Source organism: Arvicola amphibius, chromosome 13, assembly GCF_903992535.2.
Source record: "Arvicola amphibius chromosome 13, mArvAmp1.2, whole genome shotgun sequence".
Taxonomy (NCBI): domain Eukaryota; kingdom Metazoa; phylum Chordata; class Mammalia; order Rodentia; family Cricetidae; genus Arvicola; species Arvicola amphibius.
In genome coordinates, this window is record NC_052059.1 from 75285030 (window position 1) to 75307409 (window position 22380).

A 22380-nucleotide genomic window follows, 5' to 3' on the forward strand; every position below is an offset into this window, starting at 1 on the left:
GGGTCCTGAGTTATCAACACCATCTTTGCAGCCCAGAGGCCCAGACAGTCACAAGCCTGAACTGTGGAACATTTCCTCCAGAGACAGACGGAACATCTACACAGAAAGAACAACTGACTAAAACAACCAGAATCGAGATGGAGAGATGGCTCTGTGGTTAAGAGCTCCAGCTACTCCTCCGGATGATCCAGGTTCAGATCCCAGGACCACATTGTGAGTCCAGCTCCAGGGTTCCAACACCCTCTTCTAGCCACCACAGGAACTGCACATACGTGGTGTTCATACATGCAGGCAAAACACTCACATATAAAACAATAATAAAATCTTTGGGGAAAAAATCAGGAAGGCTAGAGAGATGGCTCAGTGATTAAGAGCACTCGTGGCTCTTGAAGATCCAGGGTTGGTTCCCAGCATCCCTGATGTTGGTAGCTCCAGCGATGGGAGATCTCGCACCTTCATCTGGCCTCTGTGAGCACTCACATGCACAGTTGCACACGCGCGCACATGCAAACACACACACACAGAAAAATAAAAACTAAATATATTATTTTAAAAAAACAGAATCCCAGAGACTCTCTCTGACACCCCAGGCTCAGATGCCTGCAAGCGGCCAAAAAAAAGACTGTCAGAAACAAGCTCCACCAATCTCCTTCTGTCTTTCATTTTTTCCTCTATTTGTAAAAATGTAGGTAGCCTAGATGTTAAACATATTCCCTTTTTTCTATTTCAACTTACTGAATTCTTGGATTATAGCGTGTGCTATGACACCTAGCCTACTCTTCAGAAACTGCTCCTTTCAAAGGGGAACTTTAGGATATTGAAATACAAAAACTTATCTACAACACAGAAGGTAAAAACCCCACTGTATTGTGGAAACACCTTTACTCTCAGGAAACGTACATTGAGACACAGACAAAACTGTGGGCCAAGCACCATTCTGTCACTAAATCTCCTTTACAAGAGGAGGAGGGAGAAGGAGCAGGAGGGAGGGGTTGGGGAATGGGAGGAGAAACAGCAGCTGTGGCAAAGTAGGACCTTCTGGTCCTGATGGCACAAGGCCTACAATTCTAGCACTTGAGAAACAGCAGCATCATGATAATCAGGAGTTCACGGCCATCCTCAGAGACATGGCAAGTTAGAGGCCAGCCTGAGCCACGTGAGACCTTGTCACAAAAAAATAAAATCAGCTAGAGAGCTGGGTCAAAAGTTAATGCACTTGCAGAGGACCCAAGCTCAGTTCCTGGTACCCTGGTCATGTGGCTCACAACCCCCTTAACTACACAGTTCCAGAATATCTGATGCCCTCTCTTGGTGCCTGCACACATGACAAATATACAAATTCACGCAGGCACACACATATATGCATATATTTTTAAAAAAATAATGCATACATTTTAAAAAGACTAAAATGCATACATTTTTTTAAAAAGTTTTTTTAAAGAGGAGATCGAGTTTATATCATTAAGCTGGAAGCTCACCCATGCTGAGGGATGCATGAACTTTCCCCTTCCTCAAGCCCAACAACAGTTCTTCGGGTAGTCCATGACTTTGTCTCACTTCCCCTCCTCAAGCCCAACAACAGGTCTTCGGGTAGTCCATGACTTTGTCTCACTGTCAGTGGTCACCTAAGTCTCCACTCACCTCTGAGCTATTATGCAGTAGTCAGATTTTTAAGGCATTGCCAGTTCCACTAGCTAATAAGTGGACCTTTGTTTAATTTTTTAATGATTTATTTTTATTTTATATGTATGAGTATTCTGTCTGCATGAATGTCATATGCACCACAGGTGTACTTTACCTGTAGAGGCCAGTAGAGGGCGCCAGGTGCCCTGGAACGGGAATTACAGATAGTTAGGAGCCACTATGGGCATCTGTTCTGTGCTTGTCTTCCAGGAATCCCCGTTTCTAAACTTCAGTTTCCCTTTGGTCTCTCATTTCTACCCCACGACCGCTTGTATGCTGGGTAAGAATTCTCTACCTGAGCTGCACCAGCCCTCTAGGAGCCAGTTTTAAACTCCAGCCACTTTTTCTGGGTATATTCATCAAAAGGATCTTCTGCCACCACGTGGCTGATGGTATCTTCGATGCCAGGGTTTCACTCTTCTCTATGGCAAAACCCCCAAGGATGCCCTTTGTAGTTTGTGCCTCAGATGCCTTAACAAAGCCTCTCCTTCCTACCTTGAGATTATAAGGTTATCTTCTTGCTATGATTTCAAAAATGTAATCAAGATTCACTTTTCCCATTTAAACCCTTAAACTCCTTGAAATACATTTCTGTGCATGGCTTGAAATGGACGCAAATCACTGACCAATGGGAACTGGGCACAAAGGTACAGCACCAACTGAGGACACCTGAACTCTTCAGGAGCCGGCAATGAGCTCCAGAGGACATGGGGGACATCCTCAGACAGTGCCACCGAGACATGAGAAGACCATCCCACCGGCACAGGACTCACCATGGTCAACAGAACACCACTGCCTTGCGCCTGTGTCTGGAGAGGGTATGGCATCTGTACTGGATTATCTACCGTGTTGGACAAACACCTCAGGTACTTCATTTAAGACTGACTTCATATGCTTCACTCTCTAATCCTCCTCTTTCCCAGGCAGGGAAAACCTCCAAAGGCACTGTTGCCATGTTCTGAATTCCCCACAAGAGGGCAGCTGTGGGTACGCAGAGGCTCTCCAGCTTTCCTTTAAGAAACACCCATTTTCAACGCAGCTAGTTTGGTGACAGTGTTACTTCATCATTCCACACTAGACTCTGAGTCTGTACCACCACACTCGATCTTTACTGAGAACCAATTTCCCAGATTTAGAGCCAGGTGTGCTAGACAACCCAGGATGCGGGAAGCAGGCTGCCAGGTTGTGCTTTCATTCCTGGTTAAGAGAGGTCAGGCCTATGGAAATGTGTCCTTATGAGGCTCAGCACAGCTCTGAAGACATGGTGGATTGTAGAGCCAAAAGAGACTGGTGAGACAGAGCCCCCAGGGCACAGTGCAGTTCCCTGGCTAAAACCCTGACTGAAGAGGCATCACTGCTGTAAGCTTGGCTCCACCTCCCTGTACCTCCTGGCCTCTGGCTCACTGAAGCCTTGGAGAGGCACAGGCTCGCAAAGCACAGCATCCAGACCTTCAAAGAGACTCCCAGGCCCCAAGCATTTCTCAACTTCTCTCATAAGGGCTCAGACTCAAGCCTGCATTTTATCATCAACAGCTTCAAAGAAATTAATAAGAATTACAGTCATGTGAATTCCCAAGAACTGGAAAAGATGCTATCTGCCAGTCTACAATGTTTCCTGTTCATCATTAGAAGATTATGTTCTTAGTGGAGGATTACAAACAACACACACACACACACACACACACACACACAGAGAGAGAGAGAGACAGACAGACAGACAGACAGACAGACAGAGACAGAGACAGACAGACAGAGACAGAGAGAGAGACACACACACAGACGGGGAGGGCTTACTTTTCTGTTGCTGTGATTAAAAAAAAACCCAGCCAAAAGAAACTTGGGAAAGAAACGGGTTTATGTGACTTACAATTCCAGGTTCTGTAGTGATGGGACCATGCCCCTTCAAGGTTCCAGTCTACTACAGAGGGGAAGTCAAGGCAGAAACTTGAAGCACCATATCCAAAGTCAAAAGCAGAGGGGAGTAAAGACATGGATTCGGACTACTTGTTCTCTGCTAGCTTTCTTCACTCCGACTCATTTCAGGGCCCAATCTAGGGAATGGCGCACTGCACAGTAGGCTGGGTCCATAGGCTCATGTATTTGAATGCTTGGTCACTAGGGAGTGGCAGTACTTGAGAGGAATTAGGAGCTGTGGCTTTGTTAGAGGAAGTATGTCATTGGGGGTGGACTTTGGGGTTTCAAAAGCCAAAGCCAGTTCCAGAGGCTTTCTCTTCTGCTGCCTGCAGATCTGACTGTAGAACTCTCCACTTCTCCAGCACCATGTCTGCCTGTGCACTGCCATGTTTCCCACCATGACAATAATGAACTAAACTTCTGAACTGTAAGCCAGCCCCAACTAAATGCTTTCCTTTATAAGAGCTGCCATGATCATTGTGTCTCTTCAAAGCCATAGGACATAGACTAAGATGCTGGGTCAATGAGCCATCAAGGCAATCCTCCATAGACATACCCACAGGCCAACTAATCCAGACAATCCCTCATTAGACTACCTTCTCAGGTAATTCTAGGTCATGTCAAGTTGATAATTAAAACTAAGCAACATACACACACACACACACAGAGAGAGAGAGAGAGAGAGAGAGAGAGAGTTGGTCACATGTTCAGCTTCCCAGGTAGACTAATGGAAGAAGAAAATATCTGGGATACCTCAGGAGAAAAGTCAACTTTCACAGATCCAAAAAGAACATTTTAGAACTAGACATTGAGCAAGGAGAGAGGAAACTCAAATGACCTGGTTGAATTGATGAAAGAAAGGTATGTTTCCATGGACACAGAAATTTTATTTATAACAATAAAAATGTTAAAGATACATACAAGGGCTGGCTAATGGCTCAGTATGTAAAGGCATGTGCTGTGAAGTCTGATGCCTGACCTGAGTTCAATCTCAGAAACCCACATGGTAAAGAGAAAACCAACTCCCAAAATTTGTCCTCTGACTTTCACACATGCTCTGTGACATGTGAGCACACCTACCACCCCCAGGTATTAAATAAATAAGAATGACAATAAAAAACTTAATGTATGCACAAAACAATGACAGATACATTTATGCTGTGAGATAATCCTTCTGCATGCTGTGAAAATGTATTGCTCCTATTAATTAAATAATAAAGCTGATTTGGCCTATAGCCAGGTAGAATAAATCTAGGCAGAAAAGCCAAGTGGAGATACAGGGAGAGGAGTGGAGTTGAGAGAGATGCGAGCCAGTTGCTGAAGACACAAGACATGCTAGAGAACAGGTGAAGCCATGAGCCTTGTGGCAAATGAAGACTAATAGAAATAGGTTACTTAAATGTAAGAGCTAGTTAGCAATAAGTCTGAGCTACAGGCCAAATATTTTGCAACTAATATTAAAACTCTGGGTGATTATTTAAAAGTGGTTGTGGGATGGGGCGGGACAGAGAAACCTCCGCTTACACATTTTTGTCAACTGAATGTAATAAGGCAGGAGTCTTGAGAATTAAAATAGTCAACATACAGAATAGAAGTCAGATGCCACTAACAGTAAAATAGTATAGGTTTGTGGATGTTTACAGAAACAGACAAAATAAGAAGACCCATGACACACTCACTTTAGGGTTAAAAAAAAATCAAACGCAAACTTGGAGGAGAAAATAAGGCTTTTCTTTAAAACATGACATAGGAAAAAATGTCACAAGCCTATGTGCTAAAGGTGATAGAAGTTGGTCATGTCTACAAAGTAAGACAGCACTGAGTTTGGGGTGACTTCATCGATGTTTTTATAATTTTCTTTTTTTTTAAACCAAAAACTGAACATTAGTTTAGGACAGGAAGACTGGTACAAAAATACCCTCTACTTGGCTTTCCCAACCTAGGAGCTTCTCAGCATGCCTGACACACCCCCAGAAGAATCCAATATGACCCATTTCCCACCAAGAAAACGGAACAAGGGCCAGGCTTCAGCCCTCAGCCTCCTCCCCCAAAGCTCACAAGCAGCACAAAGCACCTGTCTGCAGCTCCTGAGGACAGAGGCCCAGGCCCAGGATCACCCAACCCCTCTCACTGGGGGCAACCTCATTTCCTCGAGATAAATCATGCAGAGTACTGGAAGGCCGCACAAATCCCTCCAGCAAACATGCAAGTCAAACAGCACCATTTACCCTTGTAAGGGCCTCTTCAGGTTTACAAGGCGTGGGAGGAACCAGGCAACAAAACCAGCCTTGTCCAGTAAGGCTGACCTTTGCCTTTAGGCCCAGAGCGGAGCAAGCCTGTGGCTATCCCATGTCACCTGCTCCCCCTGTTGGTAGCTTTTCCTCTACCTGGGCAGTGTCTGGGAAGGTGAGAAAGCCAGCTGAGTAAAAGAAGGAACACATCAGCTCATAGACTTCACTGCCTCTCCCTCTGGCAGACTAACCTTCTCTCTTGGTGGGGTACTTTGTTGAAATCACAGTCAGACTAATCTGATCTGAAAGCAAATGCAACACACCCACAAAGGCCATAGCTATTCTGAAATAAAAGGAATCAAGTAATGGCACAGTGGAGGAAGAAGGCCTTCCCATAGCATATGTGGTGTAAGCAAGGAAGAGAGGAGAGAATGGGCAGGGATAATGTATGTAAATGTGTGTGAAGATTGTAGGTCTTCAACACACTGAAACACAGAAAGCTTTATGCCCCCAGGGAGCATCATCATCATCATCAGTTTTGACAGAGGGTCTTATTACATTGCTCATGCTGGCTTAGAGCTCACAATCCTCCTGCCTCAGCCTCCCAAGTGCTGAGATTATAGTCATGGGCCATCATGCCCAGTAAAGACTTCTTTAAATAAAAATTGCCCAATGGTTTTAAGGTTTATCCATATGTATTATTTTCATGCAGAATAATGAGAAAGGGCTGGACCACATGGTACTTTTTATTTATTGATTGATGGACGGCTGGGTTGTTTCTACTTCTGGGCTGCTCTGAGCAATGCTACTACAATCCTTTGTCCCCTAGTTTTGGGTGAATACCTACTTTCAGTTCTGGAATGACTGGCTCACCTGGTCATTAATGTTCAAACTTCTCACAGAGTTACACCAACTTTATACCTCCAGCAACATCCGCGGGTCTTCTTTTCTCCCCACCCTCTATGAAGCCATTTTAACTCAGAGTGAACAAATTTGGAATAAAAGCAATTTTTTGTTTTGTGCCACACACAGTAGAGTGAAAGCTTTAAGCCTGGTGCCATTCCACCTCACCACAATCACAAGAACAAGTGGGCCACACTGAAATAGCCCCATTTTCAACCTCAGCATGGCTATGGGACTTTGGTGGACTGAGGTGCAGCCGTAAGCTCAGACGACAGAGTGCTCACCTAGCATTCATGAGGTCCTGGGTTTGATTCCTGACACTGAAATGTGTAGTGGTAGCGAATGCCTGTAACCTTAGCACTAAGGAAGTAGATGCAGAAGGATCAGAAGTTCAACACCATTGGAATATATAAGATCCCATCTCAAACACACACAGAGACAGACAGACACAGGCTCACATACACACATACCCCTCCTGAGTCCAGAAGGGCCAGGGAGAGGACTGTCCTGTTGCAGCAGCTTTTCTCCTGCAGGGGGAAGTAGTGGGTCCTCAGTCAGGCCCTGCTGCTCTGACCTGTGCTTCCTTCCCCTCCCAGGAACTTTATCCATTCCAAGACTCACTGATCCCACAGGTAAGTTATAACATCTACACAGCTAAGCCGGATCACACAAGACCAAGTCCTCAAGGAGGAGGGCTCACAGCAAAGCCTCCTGACAGCTTCGAATCCACCTCATAGCTCTAGAACTGAGCCACTTCTCCACAGAAGAGGTGGATGAAAACAATTAACCCAGGGAAGCACATTTTCAATAGGACACAGTGGGTAGTGGAAATTCTGAAAACAGCCTCAGGATCAGTCAATGGGAGGCCAGCCTAATCAACTATGGTGCTCTCCCCAAACTCAACCTTTCCTATGAAGGGGAATTTGTCCTAAGACAGAGTAAAGCACACAATCTACTCAGCAAGGAGATGCAGTGTGAGATGACTTACATGTGTATAGCTCTCCAGACACACAGGCAAACCTGAAACACACTGGGTGGGAGTTACCTCTGTGCAGTAAAAAGAAACAAACTTTTATTTATAAAGCGTCTCTATAGTTTCACTCCTTTGCTATTTCTTACAAAACATATTAATTAATTCTGTAAAACTAAAAAATCACAGAATCAAAGACAAAGCCATGTCCCTTTTATTTCTGGTCACCTGAACCCTGCAGCCATTCGGTGAGGCAGAAGACAGAAGGCTGCACATGGGGGCACAGAGAAGGACTCAAACCTGTTGGGGCTGAGAACTGTTGGGCAGGGGCACAAGGACCCAGAAAGAGCAAAAAGAGCATGGTGTGAGGAGGGTAGCTACAGAGGGATTGGGAGTTTGGGACACTCAGGGGAAATGACAGAGTAAATGACCAGGAGGGGCAGTACATGGTGGCTTGAGCCTATCATCCCAGCACCCCGGAGACTAAAGTAAGAGAAAAGCATGCTCTTGGGAAGCCTGGGGTGTGTTTAAAATAAAAACAAAATACCAAGCTAACTAGAACTGGGCTCCAGTCAATTTCTTCTCACTGCTGCTTTAACGGGGAGTTACGGAGATGGACAGGAGGGAAGCAGAAGGAACCCAGGCTGGGAGTGGAAGTGCCTTTGGGACTCATGGCTTTCACTAAGTATCCCAAGATACATAAGCAGCTGTGGATGAGGAGGGGCTGAGGGGGTCTAAGTTAAGCATGAGTCCATGGGAAGCTTCATGGAGTAGTATATAAAAACATTACCTTTTTTATATAAAGATTTATTCATTTTATATGCATGGGTATTTCGCCTGCATGTATGTCTGTGAACCACTTGTGTGGCTGTGCTGTGCTGCGTTGCCCATCCTTGTGATTTCCTGCTCAGCTTTGAGGGTCACAGGCTTCAATCAATCTCAATCCTTATCTGTCTGTCTCTCTTCTCCCCACTCTCTATCTCTGTCTGTCTCTCTTCTCCCTACTTTGTCTGTTTGTCTCTGTCACTCTCTTTCCTGTCTCTGTCTTACTATCTCTTTCTGTCTCTGTATGTCTGTCACTGTCTATGTCTGTCTGTTTTTCTCTTTCTGTCTCTCTCTCTCTCTCTCTCTGTGTGTGTGTGTGTGTGTGTGTGTGTGTGTGTGTGTGTGTGATTGCATGGCCCAGTGTATGTGACAGTACTCGGATATTGCTAACATCCTTTCTACTGTGAGAGGCTGGGAAGGATGATATCTCCATATCCATACACACATTTAGCACTCAACTCTTGCTTTGTTTGGGAGGTGGGAGGCTGGGCTGCAGCATGGGTGAACCAGGACCTCACTGTATAGCCCAGGATAGCCAGCCTTCTACTTAGTCTGGGATTAGAAAGATATGAGACACCAAAGCTGGCAGACTTTCCCTTGTTATACTTTTAAATAATATTTTCCCCCATCAAAAGGAAGAAAAGAAAAATTAATGACTGGTACTGGAGGCTAGAGAAAAAGTGTAAAATGAACCTGAGGTGGCTGGTAAGCCAGAAACCAAGGCGAAAAAGAAATAGAGGAGCTATGTCAAAAGAAAGAAGGATTAAGCTTGAGGAACCAACAATTGCCAGCATGGGCTACAACACAGAAGAGCAGAGGAAAGGAAGAGGGAAGAAAAAAGAAACGGTGAACAGAAGCCAGGTAATGACAGTGGCGAGTCCTGAAAACACCAGCTTAGGAGTGACCAAGAACAGAACAGCACCAGGAATAAGCCAGAACTTAGTCAAAATTCAATCCACAGGATTTAAGAACATAGCAAGGATTCTCTCATAGTCCATCAAAAATGGGCAGACGATAAAAATCAGATAGACCTAAGCCTAGGGGCATCCCATTAAACAGCTGAACTGTAACCTTCAACAGGATCAAGGTCATGAAAGCCAAGGAAGGCCTTAAGAATGAAGGGAGATCAGACAGAAAAAGAAGGCTACTGTATAGTATTTCCTACTGAACTGGGTCCCTTACTAAGAAAACACATTGTTAAAAGGACCAGAGTGCTGAGGCAGGAGGAATGGGAGATAAAATGGTGAGGGAAGGTGGAGGAGATGACCAGAGTGTGTTATTGGCATGGACAAAACTGGCAAAAGAAAAACCAACATGCTGTACAATAAATGCGTGCTTTAAAAGGACTCTTGTGGCTGGCAGAGGTGGTGGGGTCGGATGCTCAGATGGCGATGCTGACATAGAACAGAATATCCTTGTTTATAAGAAACACACATTGGTGTGTTTGAGGTGAGAGGCAGCGTTCACACCAGTAAATACAAACTGGTTGTGGGTCAGGGGTTCACTCTAGCACACTTGCAAACATTTTAGATTTAGAATAGCTTCTTAATAATTATTTTTAAGAATCATAACTGAGCAGAAGCCCACTTATGAGGACATCATGCTAGATGAACAGGTAAGTTTAGACTAAGCACACCAGCTCTTTGAGGAGAACCCCAAGACTCTGCTCTCTATCCCTTAGGAACTAAAACTGTTATGTGGGGAAATTCCTCCCTTGAAGGCTCAGTTCTCCCACCCAGTGCATTCAGTCTGTCAAAGCCCTTCCCACATCCCTGGTCATCCAGTCAGCTCCAGTACAGGAGAGCTGTGCAGCACCTCTCACAAAAACAGAGCTGGCAAGCTGCTACTCAGGCTTCTGTGCTGTGAACTAAGAGCTTGGAGAAAGGAAGAGAACACATTGGAATACAGGAAGAAAGGAGAAGGTGACATGCCACCCAAAAGAATGACAAAGAAAAGCACTCCTTTGGTATTTTCATGGAGGCTCTTCTTGCAACCTGCTTTCCCCTTGTGTTGTCACATAACCCCTGCAAACCAAATAACTCACACACTCCCCCAATGGCCCGCTGTATCCCAAGTTGCATGCCTCAGAGATCACCCTACTTGACAGCACGTGAAATGCTTATGACAGGGAATCGTGTGATAATGTGAGTAGTCTGTCTTTCTCATAGGAGACAGCTTCTAGCAGAGCAAGACAGTTCATTTGTCAATATTCTGAGTTCTCAAAAGAGACAGACTTCCCAGAAACGCTTGTTAATGTTCACAGAAATGCACAATTGTGTGGAAAGTATTTGGATGGTAGGATAGGTAGATGGATGAATGAATGGATGGAGGGATAGGTAGGTACACAGATGGGCAGGGAGGTCTTTGGCTGGCCCCTGACTCTGTAGGCTTACCTGCTGCTGCTGGGCCCGGAGATCGCCTATCTCCTTCTGGTCCTCCTCCCTGAGTCGCTTCATGTCCTCCCAGGACTGCTGCAGGAGGTTCCGCTCACGCAGCAGCTTCCCATTCTCCCGTCTCAGCATGTCCACGTCATCCTTCAGCTGAGTCTGGTCACTCAGGAGCCGGCTGTGGAGGGTGCTGAAACCCCACAGACACATTTAGTCTTGACCAATTTCTCCCCCACACCCCATCTCCAGGAACCACTAGCCCCAGGTCCCCAAAGAGATCAAGACAATGGCCATAGTTGTCAGGTCAGCACTCAGAGGGAGGCCAAACCTAGATAACAAGTAAACTCAAAAAAAAAAAAAGCTCAATCCCAATTCTGAAAACCCCAACACCAAAAGGGATACAAATATCTCCAAGGAAATGAGACAGCCCCAACCTGTGCCTATATGACCTGGGACCTAGGGCAACATGGCAGGTAGACGGCAAATACCCTCTGAAGGAGGTCAGGAGCCCTGAGGAGAGAACGCCCAACCTGTCTGTCCCATGAGAATAGGCTGTAGTAAAGCCACCAGTCAGAGATCCGGAAGGCTCCGGGTGCCTGACCCTGCCTTGTGTTTTAAATCATTTTTTTCAAATCTATCAGCTTCTGAGGCTGACAAGAATGCTGGGAGGGGCTAACAGTCTCTTTCACACTTAGCAAAACTGAGTTCAAGAGACACATGGCCTCTCATAGAAGGCAGGCTGCTTGTGAGCACCAGAGCCCCGGACTCTGCCTAGAAACTGAGAAGGACAGAAGGTGGCTACTCCACAAGACCTGGGCCCTTCCCAGCACGACACTCACTGATAGAAGTCTGTCTCCTTGGCCACCTCCTCGCACCTCTTCAAGGCGTTGGTGTGCTGGTTCTGTAAACTCTGCAGGTCCGACATGGCCCGCACACACTGGATCTTAAGCCTCTCATAATCAGGATTCAGCCTGTGGTAGGGCCTGGCCCCAGGAGCAAAGAACCCCATGAACACAAGCCTCAAGGAGTCTGAATTTAGGCTATGTCCTAGACTATCCCAGCCCAGTGGGTGCCAGGTTCTGGCTCCTGTGCACTGTGGCCTCCTGATGTTTACTAAACTTGCAGTCCTGCTTTCAGGCAACAGAGTCATGGTGTCCACACGGAGGAAGCCCTGGCTTCATGAGCTCCCTCAGTAGGCCTGGGGAATAAGACTCGCTCTCTAAGAATTTCCCAGAGTCTATGCCAGAGGTCTGGACCCACCAGAAACTAGAATAATATTTCTCCTGTCTTCAGAACAGGGATTTTCAATCCTGGGTGCCTATTACTACATGGATTCCCAGAGCATACAATCAGTATTTTCAGAAGGAGACCCTACATCAAGATGGCTTTAAAGACTCCCTAGGGGATTCCACTGTGATGCCAAGGTGAGCTTATGGGCCAAGGGCAGTGCAGCTTAAAGAGATGCTGCAGGGCGTCAGCACTGGTATCACATGAAAACTGAGAGACAGGCAAATCATCAGGCCCCACCCCAGAAACCTGACTCCCAGGATCTGGAGGGAAAGAAGGGAACCCTGCATCCTGCAATTCAATAGGCTCTCTAGGGAATGTTGGTACATGGTTCCATACAGAGGGCTAAGCAAACACTTCTGCAAAGGGAACAGATACTAAAACTCCCAAAAATTTCTTCAAAACAAAAGACACCAGGTAAAATGTACCTTTATAAGATGCCTATATGTCGAGAACACAGTATGGATTTACAAACCACAGAAAGTTCCAGCCAACAACGTGGCAGGTTGGGGTCTTCGGGGAGACAGTATATGTGTGTGCAGGCCCGTGAGCACACAGCACATACACACGTACAATGGACGCAGCAGAATGGGGATACAGGGGAAAGCCTGTTGTCTCAGCACTGACAGCACAGGACCTGGCAGCAGCAGTTGAGAGCCCCAGGTCTTCCATAACCCACTAACTAGCCCCCAGGGACCAGGCCCCTCCAACTATTACCAGAAGCACCTCCTACACAATCACCTGTGAGGCAAGCACCAATGCCAAGGGGGCTGGCCTAGCTCCTCTACCTCAGACTCAAACCACAGTAGCTACTGATTCTCAGGGTTTCCTCAAGTGTATGATGGAAACATACAGATACGCACCTAAATCCCTCACTGGTGTGACTTAGGTCATAGGCTCCTATTTTCACTTGGAGAAAGTATAAGACACACAGAGAGACAGAAACAGAGATAGAGACAATGAGACAGAACCCTGCCCCCACCTGGGCTTAAGGTTCTGCAACTGGCTAGCATCCGGAGGACACCAGGCTTGGATAAGAGGACACCTTAGAGGTGAAGCCTCCAGAAACCATGGGGCTAAGGAGAAGTGGCTCAAGGTGACACAGTGTGTCAGGTCAGCTGTTCACTGGGGAGTTGGGACAATGACTACCTCTTGTCAAAGGTGGCTCCATGCGTGGCGAAGGCCAGGCGCTTGCGTAGCTCGTTCCTCTCTCGGGTCATTAGCCGTAGCTGAATGGAGAGGTTCTCCACCTTGTCGCTGATCTGCTGCTCAGTAAGGAGAGGTGGCGGGGACGGCGCCTTCCCAGTGGTCCCTATGGGTAGGAAAGCACAGAGAACATACACTCGGGCCCACTCCCAGCACTGTTCTGAAATCATGCCTTGTTCAGATATTCATGAAGCAGTGATGAGCGCTGGGCCTTCCCATCACCCACTGCAAGGCACCAAGTGGGACCAGGCTCTGCAGCTGCTGCAGGAACACCCACTCCTACAAAGTAGGTCTATCTCAGTCTCTTTCCACAAGTTGACACCAGGGACTAGACTATGAGGTCTTGTCCAAGGACTCTGAGCATACCCACTCTCTCCCCAGTCTGGAGCTCACATCTCTAGGATGGAATTGTTTGGGGCACTAATCCTTGCCTGCCCTGGACATCTGGGCATGCTCACTCTCACCCAGTCCTGGACACAGCACGTGATGAAAGAGGCAGGGCAGACGACCCTGGACCTCAAACAGAGGCCTGAGAAAGGGGGCGCACTTGGAGCAAAGTGAATACTCCAAGGAGCAGGGTAGCTGTCCCAAGACTGGGACCCACAAGTCATGTCCCCATCTTCTTTTCCATGGCTAGACAAGCAACTCAGTCCCTACTGCAGATCCACTTTCTCCGGACCTGCCCAAGCCAGACCAGGCAAGCAGAGGATGCTGATGGTTCACAGTCGATGTGATGCAGGTAAACCCTGAAGCATCCATGTTTAACCCAGACCATGCTCTCACCACATGTCCCCAGGACCACAAGCACACACGTGTTTTACATTTTTATGAAAGCTAACAGACACTGCTGCCTCTGACCAGATCCAAATAGATCTCTAAGAATCCAAAGATAAAATACTTCTTACAAATTAAACCATGGTCCTTTTATAATTAGCCCCGCCAGTATGTCCATCTGACACCTCACCTAACACTTAAGAGATCTGGGGTGGGGTCAGAGGAGCTTATAGCACCATCTCATTTTGTAGATGTCATCAGAAAGGCTGACATCCTGGGGGCATGGCACTTGTCTCCCCAGTGGACCCAGACATGCAAAGAGCATGACATGCACCTTCAATTTATGAGGCCCTGCCCAACCTCTTCGGATCCAAACCAATGTCAATTAAATGAAAAGTGAGCCTTGTACCTTTCAGCAGCTTCAGGAAAGGCAGGGAGTTCCCCGTAGTTGAAGAGCTGGATTTGCCGTGGGATGGGGTGGGAGCCTCAAGCTATTACCCCAGCATTTGTCAGCATCCCACGTGGAGGTAACCCGACCCCTGAACCTAATACTCCTAAAACATATTCATCCTGATTGACTATGAACTTGAGTGAATCTGGAATAAACTAAGAGATATGCCTCTAGATAGGTCTGGAAGAGAATTTCCAGGAAGGATTAGCTGAGCAGAGAATACCTGCCCCATCCCAGTGGACTGTAGCTCAGAGATAAAGAGATGTGGAGGTGGGGAGCAGAGCTGCTGTGGTCTGCCTGCCTTTGCTTCTTCCTGGTACTATATCGCCCTTAGCTGACATTGGAACTCAGCTTCCTTGGCCTTCCAACATGAACTAAAGGCCAGTGGCTATCCAGGAATCCCCCAGGCCTTCAGCCAGTTCAGGGCTACTAAGGCATCCATCCATCTTTGTGAATGGAGCAGCATCTGGTCTCAGGGACTCGGTGGGAGGACCCGAGCCAGCTGGCCACCCAGACACAACAGTGGGGGCTGACATCTAGGGTATGCAGCCAAGGTGTTCAATTCTGTACCATGCCCCCATCCTCACCTCATTAGTCCCAAACTGCTCAACTGATACCCACAAACCAGACAGTAACATATGAGCCCCCACAAACTCAGCTCTGAGCTGAGATCCAGGTCTCCACTACTACACTTTCCAATGGGACTGGACTCCTCTCATCTCTACACTCCACTCTCACCTCTACCCTCTTCTCCATCACCCATAACAAACACACAAACACACAGGGAACATAACAAGGCGAGGTCAACCAGATCTGGGACCCCAGGGGGCAGCAGCCTCTCTGACTTAGCTCTGATAACTACAGCAATTCCTAACAGAGTCCTCAAGACAAATCCAAGTTGTGATAAACCAGGAAGATCTAAAACAATCTAAGTTATTTGGGAAATCCTCTCAATTGCCACTCAAGTGAAAACAGTTTCGGGGACTGGGAAGACAACTCAGTCAGTACACTACCTACCTTCTTAACAAATACGAGGACCTGAGTTTGACTCTCCATAAGCCTTATGAAATTGCCAAACACAGTAGCATACCTTGGTAATACCAGCGCTGAGGAGGCTGAGGCAGGAGGATTCCTGGGGCTAGCTGGCCAGACGGTCTAGACTGACAAGCTCCAGGCCAATGAGACCCTACCTCAAATGGGCATAAATAAGGATTCACACCAAAGGCTATCCTCTGGCTTCTACACACATGCCCCCCCCACACACACACCTCCTAGTGATTCTGCTGCTAAGCTTGGGCATCATACACTTACTAAACCTAAAGAAATCCCCTCTAGGTGAAATGCAGGTGCCTCCTGCTGGCCTCTTTCCTGAAGTAAGTCAAAGCAGGGACCCCCATAACAGCCTTGCCACTTTCTGGCTTCCTGGCCAGACAAACTATTGCTCTGGAATCCACCACTAAGGGTCTGCTTTTTAGGAACCAGGGCAAGCAGGGAAGCTCAGGCTCAAGCCCCACCTCCTCCAAGAATCTCCCCATTCCCTGCTAAAGACTGCACCTTCCCCAGAACCATGCCTTTCCTGCTGTATTCCACAGGGACTAAAGTCCAGCTTCCTTCTGCCTCTCTCATGCCTCTGTGAGTTCTCCATTCTCTCTGTGTAGTGGCATGTGTGAACTTGTGAGAATGCTCCCAAGTGACCTCTATAGTCATTTCCTCCAAGAGAAGAAGGTGCTCTCACAAGACTAGATAATAGATAACATCATGAATGCCAGAATGTCAAGGGCTTCCCCAGAAAACAAAAGACTGTCCAAGGGCTGGGGATAACGTAATTCAACTGGTTGATAACTTGCCTGGCATACACAAGGCCCTGGGTTTGATCCCAGCACTGTAGAAACCAGGGTCATAGTGCATACCTGTGATCCTAGCACTACAGTGGAGGAGTGAAAAGGATCACAATTGCTAGGTCATCCTATAATGAGTACACGGCCAGTCTGAGCTGTATGAATACCTGTCTCTAAAGAAAAGAAAATAATAATAATAAAGGCTGCCCAGGGAAGAAAATGCTGAGATCACAGGGAATACTCCTTGCTTCCCTGCTGACTTGGTTCCTCCCACAACAGCCAAGTTACTCTTTTCAGAAACCTTGCCTGGAATACAAGGAAATCCTTCAACACCTTGCCTTCCCACAAGCCCGAGATCCATCTCTCTGGTTCATGAGAAACCTCGCACTACCTCCATCTGCTGGAGCTGAAGGTTTCCCAAACAGGGCCAGGGAGTGTCTCCCCGCTCCTGAAGGCCTCCCTCCTTACTCAAGATGAGAAATGAGAGACTACTGTGGGATTGGATCAGGGTGGACGAGGAGGAGAAACAGAAGCATGGGGTGCACCCGGGAAGACCCTCACTGCTTTCACACTGAGGATATGGAATCTTCAAAACTACCTCCCAAGACACCTCAGCAGAGGGGACACTGTAGCTACCAGGCTGTTGACAACAGAAACTGATGTAGTGAGTAAGCCCTCAGACACTTAGAAAAAATACAAAAACACTTCTAGGCAGAGTGTGGTAGCCCTATCCTGGATTTATGAAGTTGAGGAAGTAAGACTGGCAAGTGAGGGGCCAGTCTGGATTACATTGTGAGATTCTGTCCCTAAAAAACAAACAAACAAAAAAAAACCAGACAAAACATGGGCTTATATGTAGCGCAGCTGGGAGAGTACTGCCCTAGCACACAGGGAGCCCTGCATTTAGTCCCCACACTAGCATACACTGGATGTGCTGCTGTACACCTGTAAGCCCTAGCACTAATGAAGTGGAGACAAGAGGGTAAGATGTTCAAGGATATTTTTTGTCTCCAAGGCGAGTTCACAACCAGCCTGGGACACATGAGACACTTGTAGGTGTTAGTGTTTACTGTCCACAAACTGGAACCACCTGGGAAGAGGGAACCTCAACTGAAGACCTGTCTTGATCAAATTGGCCTCTGCCATGTCTGTGGGGAAATCAATTATTGATTGATGTAGAAGGGCCCAGCCCACTGTTGACAGACTATTCCTCAGGCAGGTATGAAAAGCTAGCCAGCAGCAAAGGGGCATTCACGATGTAGCACTCCTCCAGGCCCTGCCTCTGCTCCCGCTTGAGTTCTTGTCTGACTTCCCTCAGTGACTGAAGGTTACCGGGAAGTGCGAGTCCAGTACACCCTTTCCTCCCCAGGTCCCTTTTGGTCCTGGTGTTTATCACTGCAGCAAAGAGCAACCTAGGACAACGCTGTCTCAGAAACAAAATCGAAAGCCTCTGCCTCCAACCCTAACCTTCCAAGGCCTTCTCTGCTGAACACAACTTGCTCTTTTCCACTGTTTCATCTTGAGGAGATGAAGCAGAAATGTGGACAGGATCTCTCTACTCTAAGGACCTTGTTTTTACCTTTCCTAAGGTCTACAAACCAAGACAAATAAAAGTGGGTATCTACCTGTCCTTACAGGCACCTCCACCCTGCTGTACCTATGACGTGCTCTGCCTCTCACTGGACAGCACTGGGGCAACAGGAACTGTCTAACTACAGGTGGTGAGCCTTGCTCACCCAAGCATGGTGGGCTAACTACAGGTGGTGAGCCCTAACCTAGTTTCCAATGGTCATATGCTCAGGAATCTGCAACCCTGATGCACCAAGCATGTTAACACAGGGTCCAGGCCACAGGTGTAAGGACAAACCAGTGACTCTGATGCCCTCAATGAGAGGGCATCTTCCTTGCCCAAGGCCTCTGGGGAAGGTGCCTTTGATCACATTAAGGGACTGGTTGTCTACATCATCTGAATTTTCACCTGTAACATCTCAGATGGAAACCCCTGATCACGGGTAGCTACAGAATCAATTACATAAGACTCGTGTAATTGAGGAACTAGAAATTGCACTTCATTTTAAGGCATTTAAATGTGGATAGCCACCTGGTAGTAACTCCATATTGGCCCTCACAGCCCTGGGTGCTGTCAGATCTGGCTAAGAAAGCTAAACTGCTGTTGTAGGCAGCTTGCCATGTTCCGGAGGGGTAGAGCCCCAGCCTCGTGTACCCAGTCTGATCATAGCCATGCCTGTTATATGAGGTCACACATTTCCTTACTGCTTAAGGGAGTGGGTGTGGAGAAGAAGAGGAAGAAAAGCAAATCTTGGTTCCTGTGAGTTTGCGAGGATTGACCACAGAAACACAACCAGCTCTTCCATGAAAGAACTGGGCACAGCCAGTGCAGGCTGAGCTTGCAATGGAACATACATCAAAGACTTATTACTCTCAGACTGCTCATGATTCTCAAGAAGCATCTGGGGACACTGCTGATCCTCAGCACAAGGGCTAACTTGCCTTGGAGTTCAGCCTATTGAGCTAGGCATGATGCCTGTAATCCCTGTACTCAGAAAGAATTTTTAACTAGCCCATGCTACAGAGAGACCTCACCAGAAAAACATAAATCCCATCTTCCTGCTCATGTGCAAATGCCGACATAAGCAACAAATGCTTTAAGAGGCAGAGCCTCTCTCTGGAGCCCCTGTGAGATCATACATGCTCCATGGAAAGGTGAAACCACCAGTTCAGAGTGACAACGTGAATGTGTCTATAATATCCACTAGAGATGAGAAGGGCAGCAGGACACAGGAAACAGAAGCTTCACCTAACCAGCCTATTTACCCTGACAGTCCTGTTCCTGAAGAGCCACACCCGTTGTCAAACTGTAATGCCAGACTCTATGGTGTGTCCTTCTTGTGCTCTAGACGCCATGAGAGCTAAAAATGTGCTCTTTTCAGATGTGAAGTCCTGATCCAGAAAAAGGAGAATGTGAACCTTATTTATAAATACAATGTTTTACAGATGAGCAATTTGAGGCCACAGCGGAACAAGACAGGTCGTGAGCCTGCTGTGGCCAGTGTCCTCAGCACTCATATGTACACAGAGAGAGGCAGAGAGAGGAGCGGTGGGAGGTGAGGGGGCGATCCATGAAGAACTCTAACGTGAGAATTGCTGTCCTGAACCTTTGAGAGCACACGGCCTTGCCAAATCTCTGATCTTGGACTTCTGACCCCCAGAACTGTGAGACACGTTTCCATGGCCGACATCCCAGACTGTGAGACATCACTAAGGTAGCCCAGGAACACACACGCAGCCCATTCTTGGCACCTGAATGCCTCTGATCACACTGACCCCCCATGCTCTAAGAAGGTTTTTTTAGTCTCCTACCCCAAGATCCAGCTGCCAAGGTACCACCACCTGCCCTACACACTACTTCACACCTGGTATGAAGCGTTCAGAAAGTGAGCAAGCCAGTGAGATGTCAACCCTGCTGGATGGGAAACTAAGGATGCTACTCCCCCTCGGTGGGTGTCAACTTTCCCATCTCTCTGTATCAGGAATGCACAATGACTGGACCAAATGACCTCTGTGAGCTTTCACAGGGCAAAGGTCACACACAGAAGCGTGGGAAGGCTAGGAAGTCACCTGGCCTTCCTGCCAGCGCAAGTCCAGAGAGCTGAGACAGGGCTGGTTTCATTCTCCTAGGCTCAGGGAAACATCCATTTCAGCATGGAGTGGCTACTTTGCCAGGACAACACACTACCCCTGTTGCAGAGGACAAGCATGAGGGGTCAATCTCAAAAGGAAGCTTTCGGGGGACTGACCAGATTCCCAGAGTAGGTACCTCATGAGTGATAAAGTAAAGAAACACGCCTCCCACACCCACCTCTAACACCAAAGCTGGACTTTTGTTGATAAGAGAAAATGAGAATGTCATCAACAGAGGAGGACCTCACATATAATCAGATGGCAGAACTGATGTCCCGTGCCATGGAAACCCCACCCCCGTCCCCAACAGGGGAGAACTTACCCACACTGCTGAGGGAGCTGCTGCTCTCCGAGTCTGAGGGCATGATGGACAGGACACTGTAGGTGGAGCCTGGGGACACAAAGGGAGACCAATATGTTACTACCCAGAAGGGCCACTAGTCCACAGCCCAAGCTCTGTCACATCATTTTGCTGTACCAGGGCTGGGAACCTGGATTCCAGGTCCACAGAGAGGTGTGGTAGGCAGTATCTGGACTTGACTCATTTTGTTCACCTTTCTTTTTCCACACTCACACCCCGCTGCTCTAGATCTGATCAATGGGCAGAGGAAGTCCAGTCTGCCAGCTGCCTCCTGTCCCACATGAACACCTGAGGTTCAATCCCCAGAATGCATGGTAGAAGAAGCATCTCCACCAAACTGTCCTCTGACCTACACACGCACATGCACTCACACGCGTGCACGTGTGCACACACACACACACACACACACAGACAGACACATAACAATAATAATTAGTAAAAACATGGCCATAAAGATGGCTCAAAAGGTAAGGGTGCTTGCCACCAATCCTGATGACCTAAGTCAATCCCCAGGTCCTATAGTGGTATTTCATTTGTATTTTTAATAAACAAAGCTTGCTTGAAGATCAGAGAGTAAAACAGCCCCACTTATAGACTAGGCACTGGTGACACACACCTCTAATCTCAGTAGCCACACTAGTTTGCCACAGAAACCAGGCAGTAGAAGTGCACACCTTTAGTCCCGGCACTAGAGAGGAATATAAGACGGAAGGAGACAGCTTTCAGACCGTCTCATTCTGAGATTCCTGGAGGCAGGATCACCATTTCGGACTGAGGTAGAGGAAAGAGCCAGTGCTGGCTGTTTTGCTTTTCTGACCTTCAGACTGATCACCATATCTGTCTCTGGGTTTGTTTGTTTGTTTTTTAAGATTTGTTTGTTTGTTTGTTTTTATGTATACAGTGTTCTGCCTACATGTATGCTGCAGGCCAGAAGAGGGCACCTTATCTCATTGTTGATGGTTGTGAGCCACCATGTGGTTGCTGGGAATTGAACTCAGAACCTCTGGAAGAGCAGCCAATGCTCTTAACCCCTGAGCCATCATCTCTCCAGCACCTGTCTCTAGGTTATTAGACGTGCTACAAGTCCCACATGGTGAAAGAAAAAAAATGCCCTCCCCATACACACAGAATAAATGTAATATGATTTTTAATAATAAAGAATCAAGTTACTCAAAAACTTATGAACAATTATAAAGTCACCAAACAGTGAGTAGCACATTTTGTTTGGTGCCCACACACACCATGAGGGAGGACAGGAGCACTGGGAGTGAGTAGGAAAATGTCATTAATTTATTGGGTGCACACCACCATCAAAACTAAAAAATACTTAGTTTCAAATAATGCCAGGTGCAACTTGCCAACCTCAGGAACCAACCTACGGACCGAGATATCGGGTGGGCAGCACTCAGTATGCTAAGAAAAGCATACTGGATCCTGCTGGACCCTGATTCCAGCCTGTGTGAGGAAGAGGTTTGGTCCTACATAAGGCCTCTTGCATCAGTGACAAATAAGTAAAAAATAAGTGTATATATTGCTCTCTAAAGTCAAAACTGATACAAAATTAAAAGCAAACCAATGCCATTGGGAGAATACACTGGGGGGGGGGGGGGTTGGGGGTTGCAGAAAAGCATGCCAGGCAGAGGTGGCAAAAACAGGTATGAAGAGGAATGTTTTGTTCCCAGAACCAGGTGGGTGAGCACAGGTAGGATTTTGCTGTAAGGGCTCTGAACAAGCCTTAGGGATCTGACGTGAAAAAGTTGCTAAGAATTACCCAGAGGCAGAAGGGGACAGATTCAGAAATTTCTCTTCCCTTCTTCTACCTCTTTTCCTAGGTCCCCAAGACCAATG

General features: G+C 47.2%; 1 protein-coding gene across 3 annotated transcripts in view; it reads right to left on the bottom strand.

Moving 5' to 3' along the window:
* Dlg5 (discs large MAGUK scaffold protein 5) overlaps positions 1 to 22380 on the bottom strand; it is a 103755-nt gene that overhangs the window by 43425 nt on the left and 37950 nt on the right. For all 3 annotated transcript variants that reach the window (XM_038310633.1, XM_038310634.1, XM_038310632.1), the window contains exons 2-5: positions 20494 to 20562; positions 13350 to 13512; positions 11753 to 11896; positions 10920 to 11103 (exon numbers count right to left, since the gene is read on the bottom strand). In XM_038310633.1, the coding sequence (XP_038166561.1) occupies positions 10920 to 11103; positions 11753 to 11896; positions 13350 to 13512; positions 20494 to 20562 (560 nt within the window). The remainder of the gene's footprint in view (positions 1 to 10919; positions 11104 to 11752; positions 11897 to 13349; positions 13513 to 20493; positions 20563 to 22380) is intronic.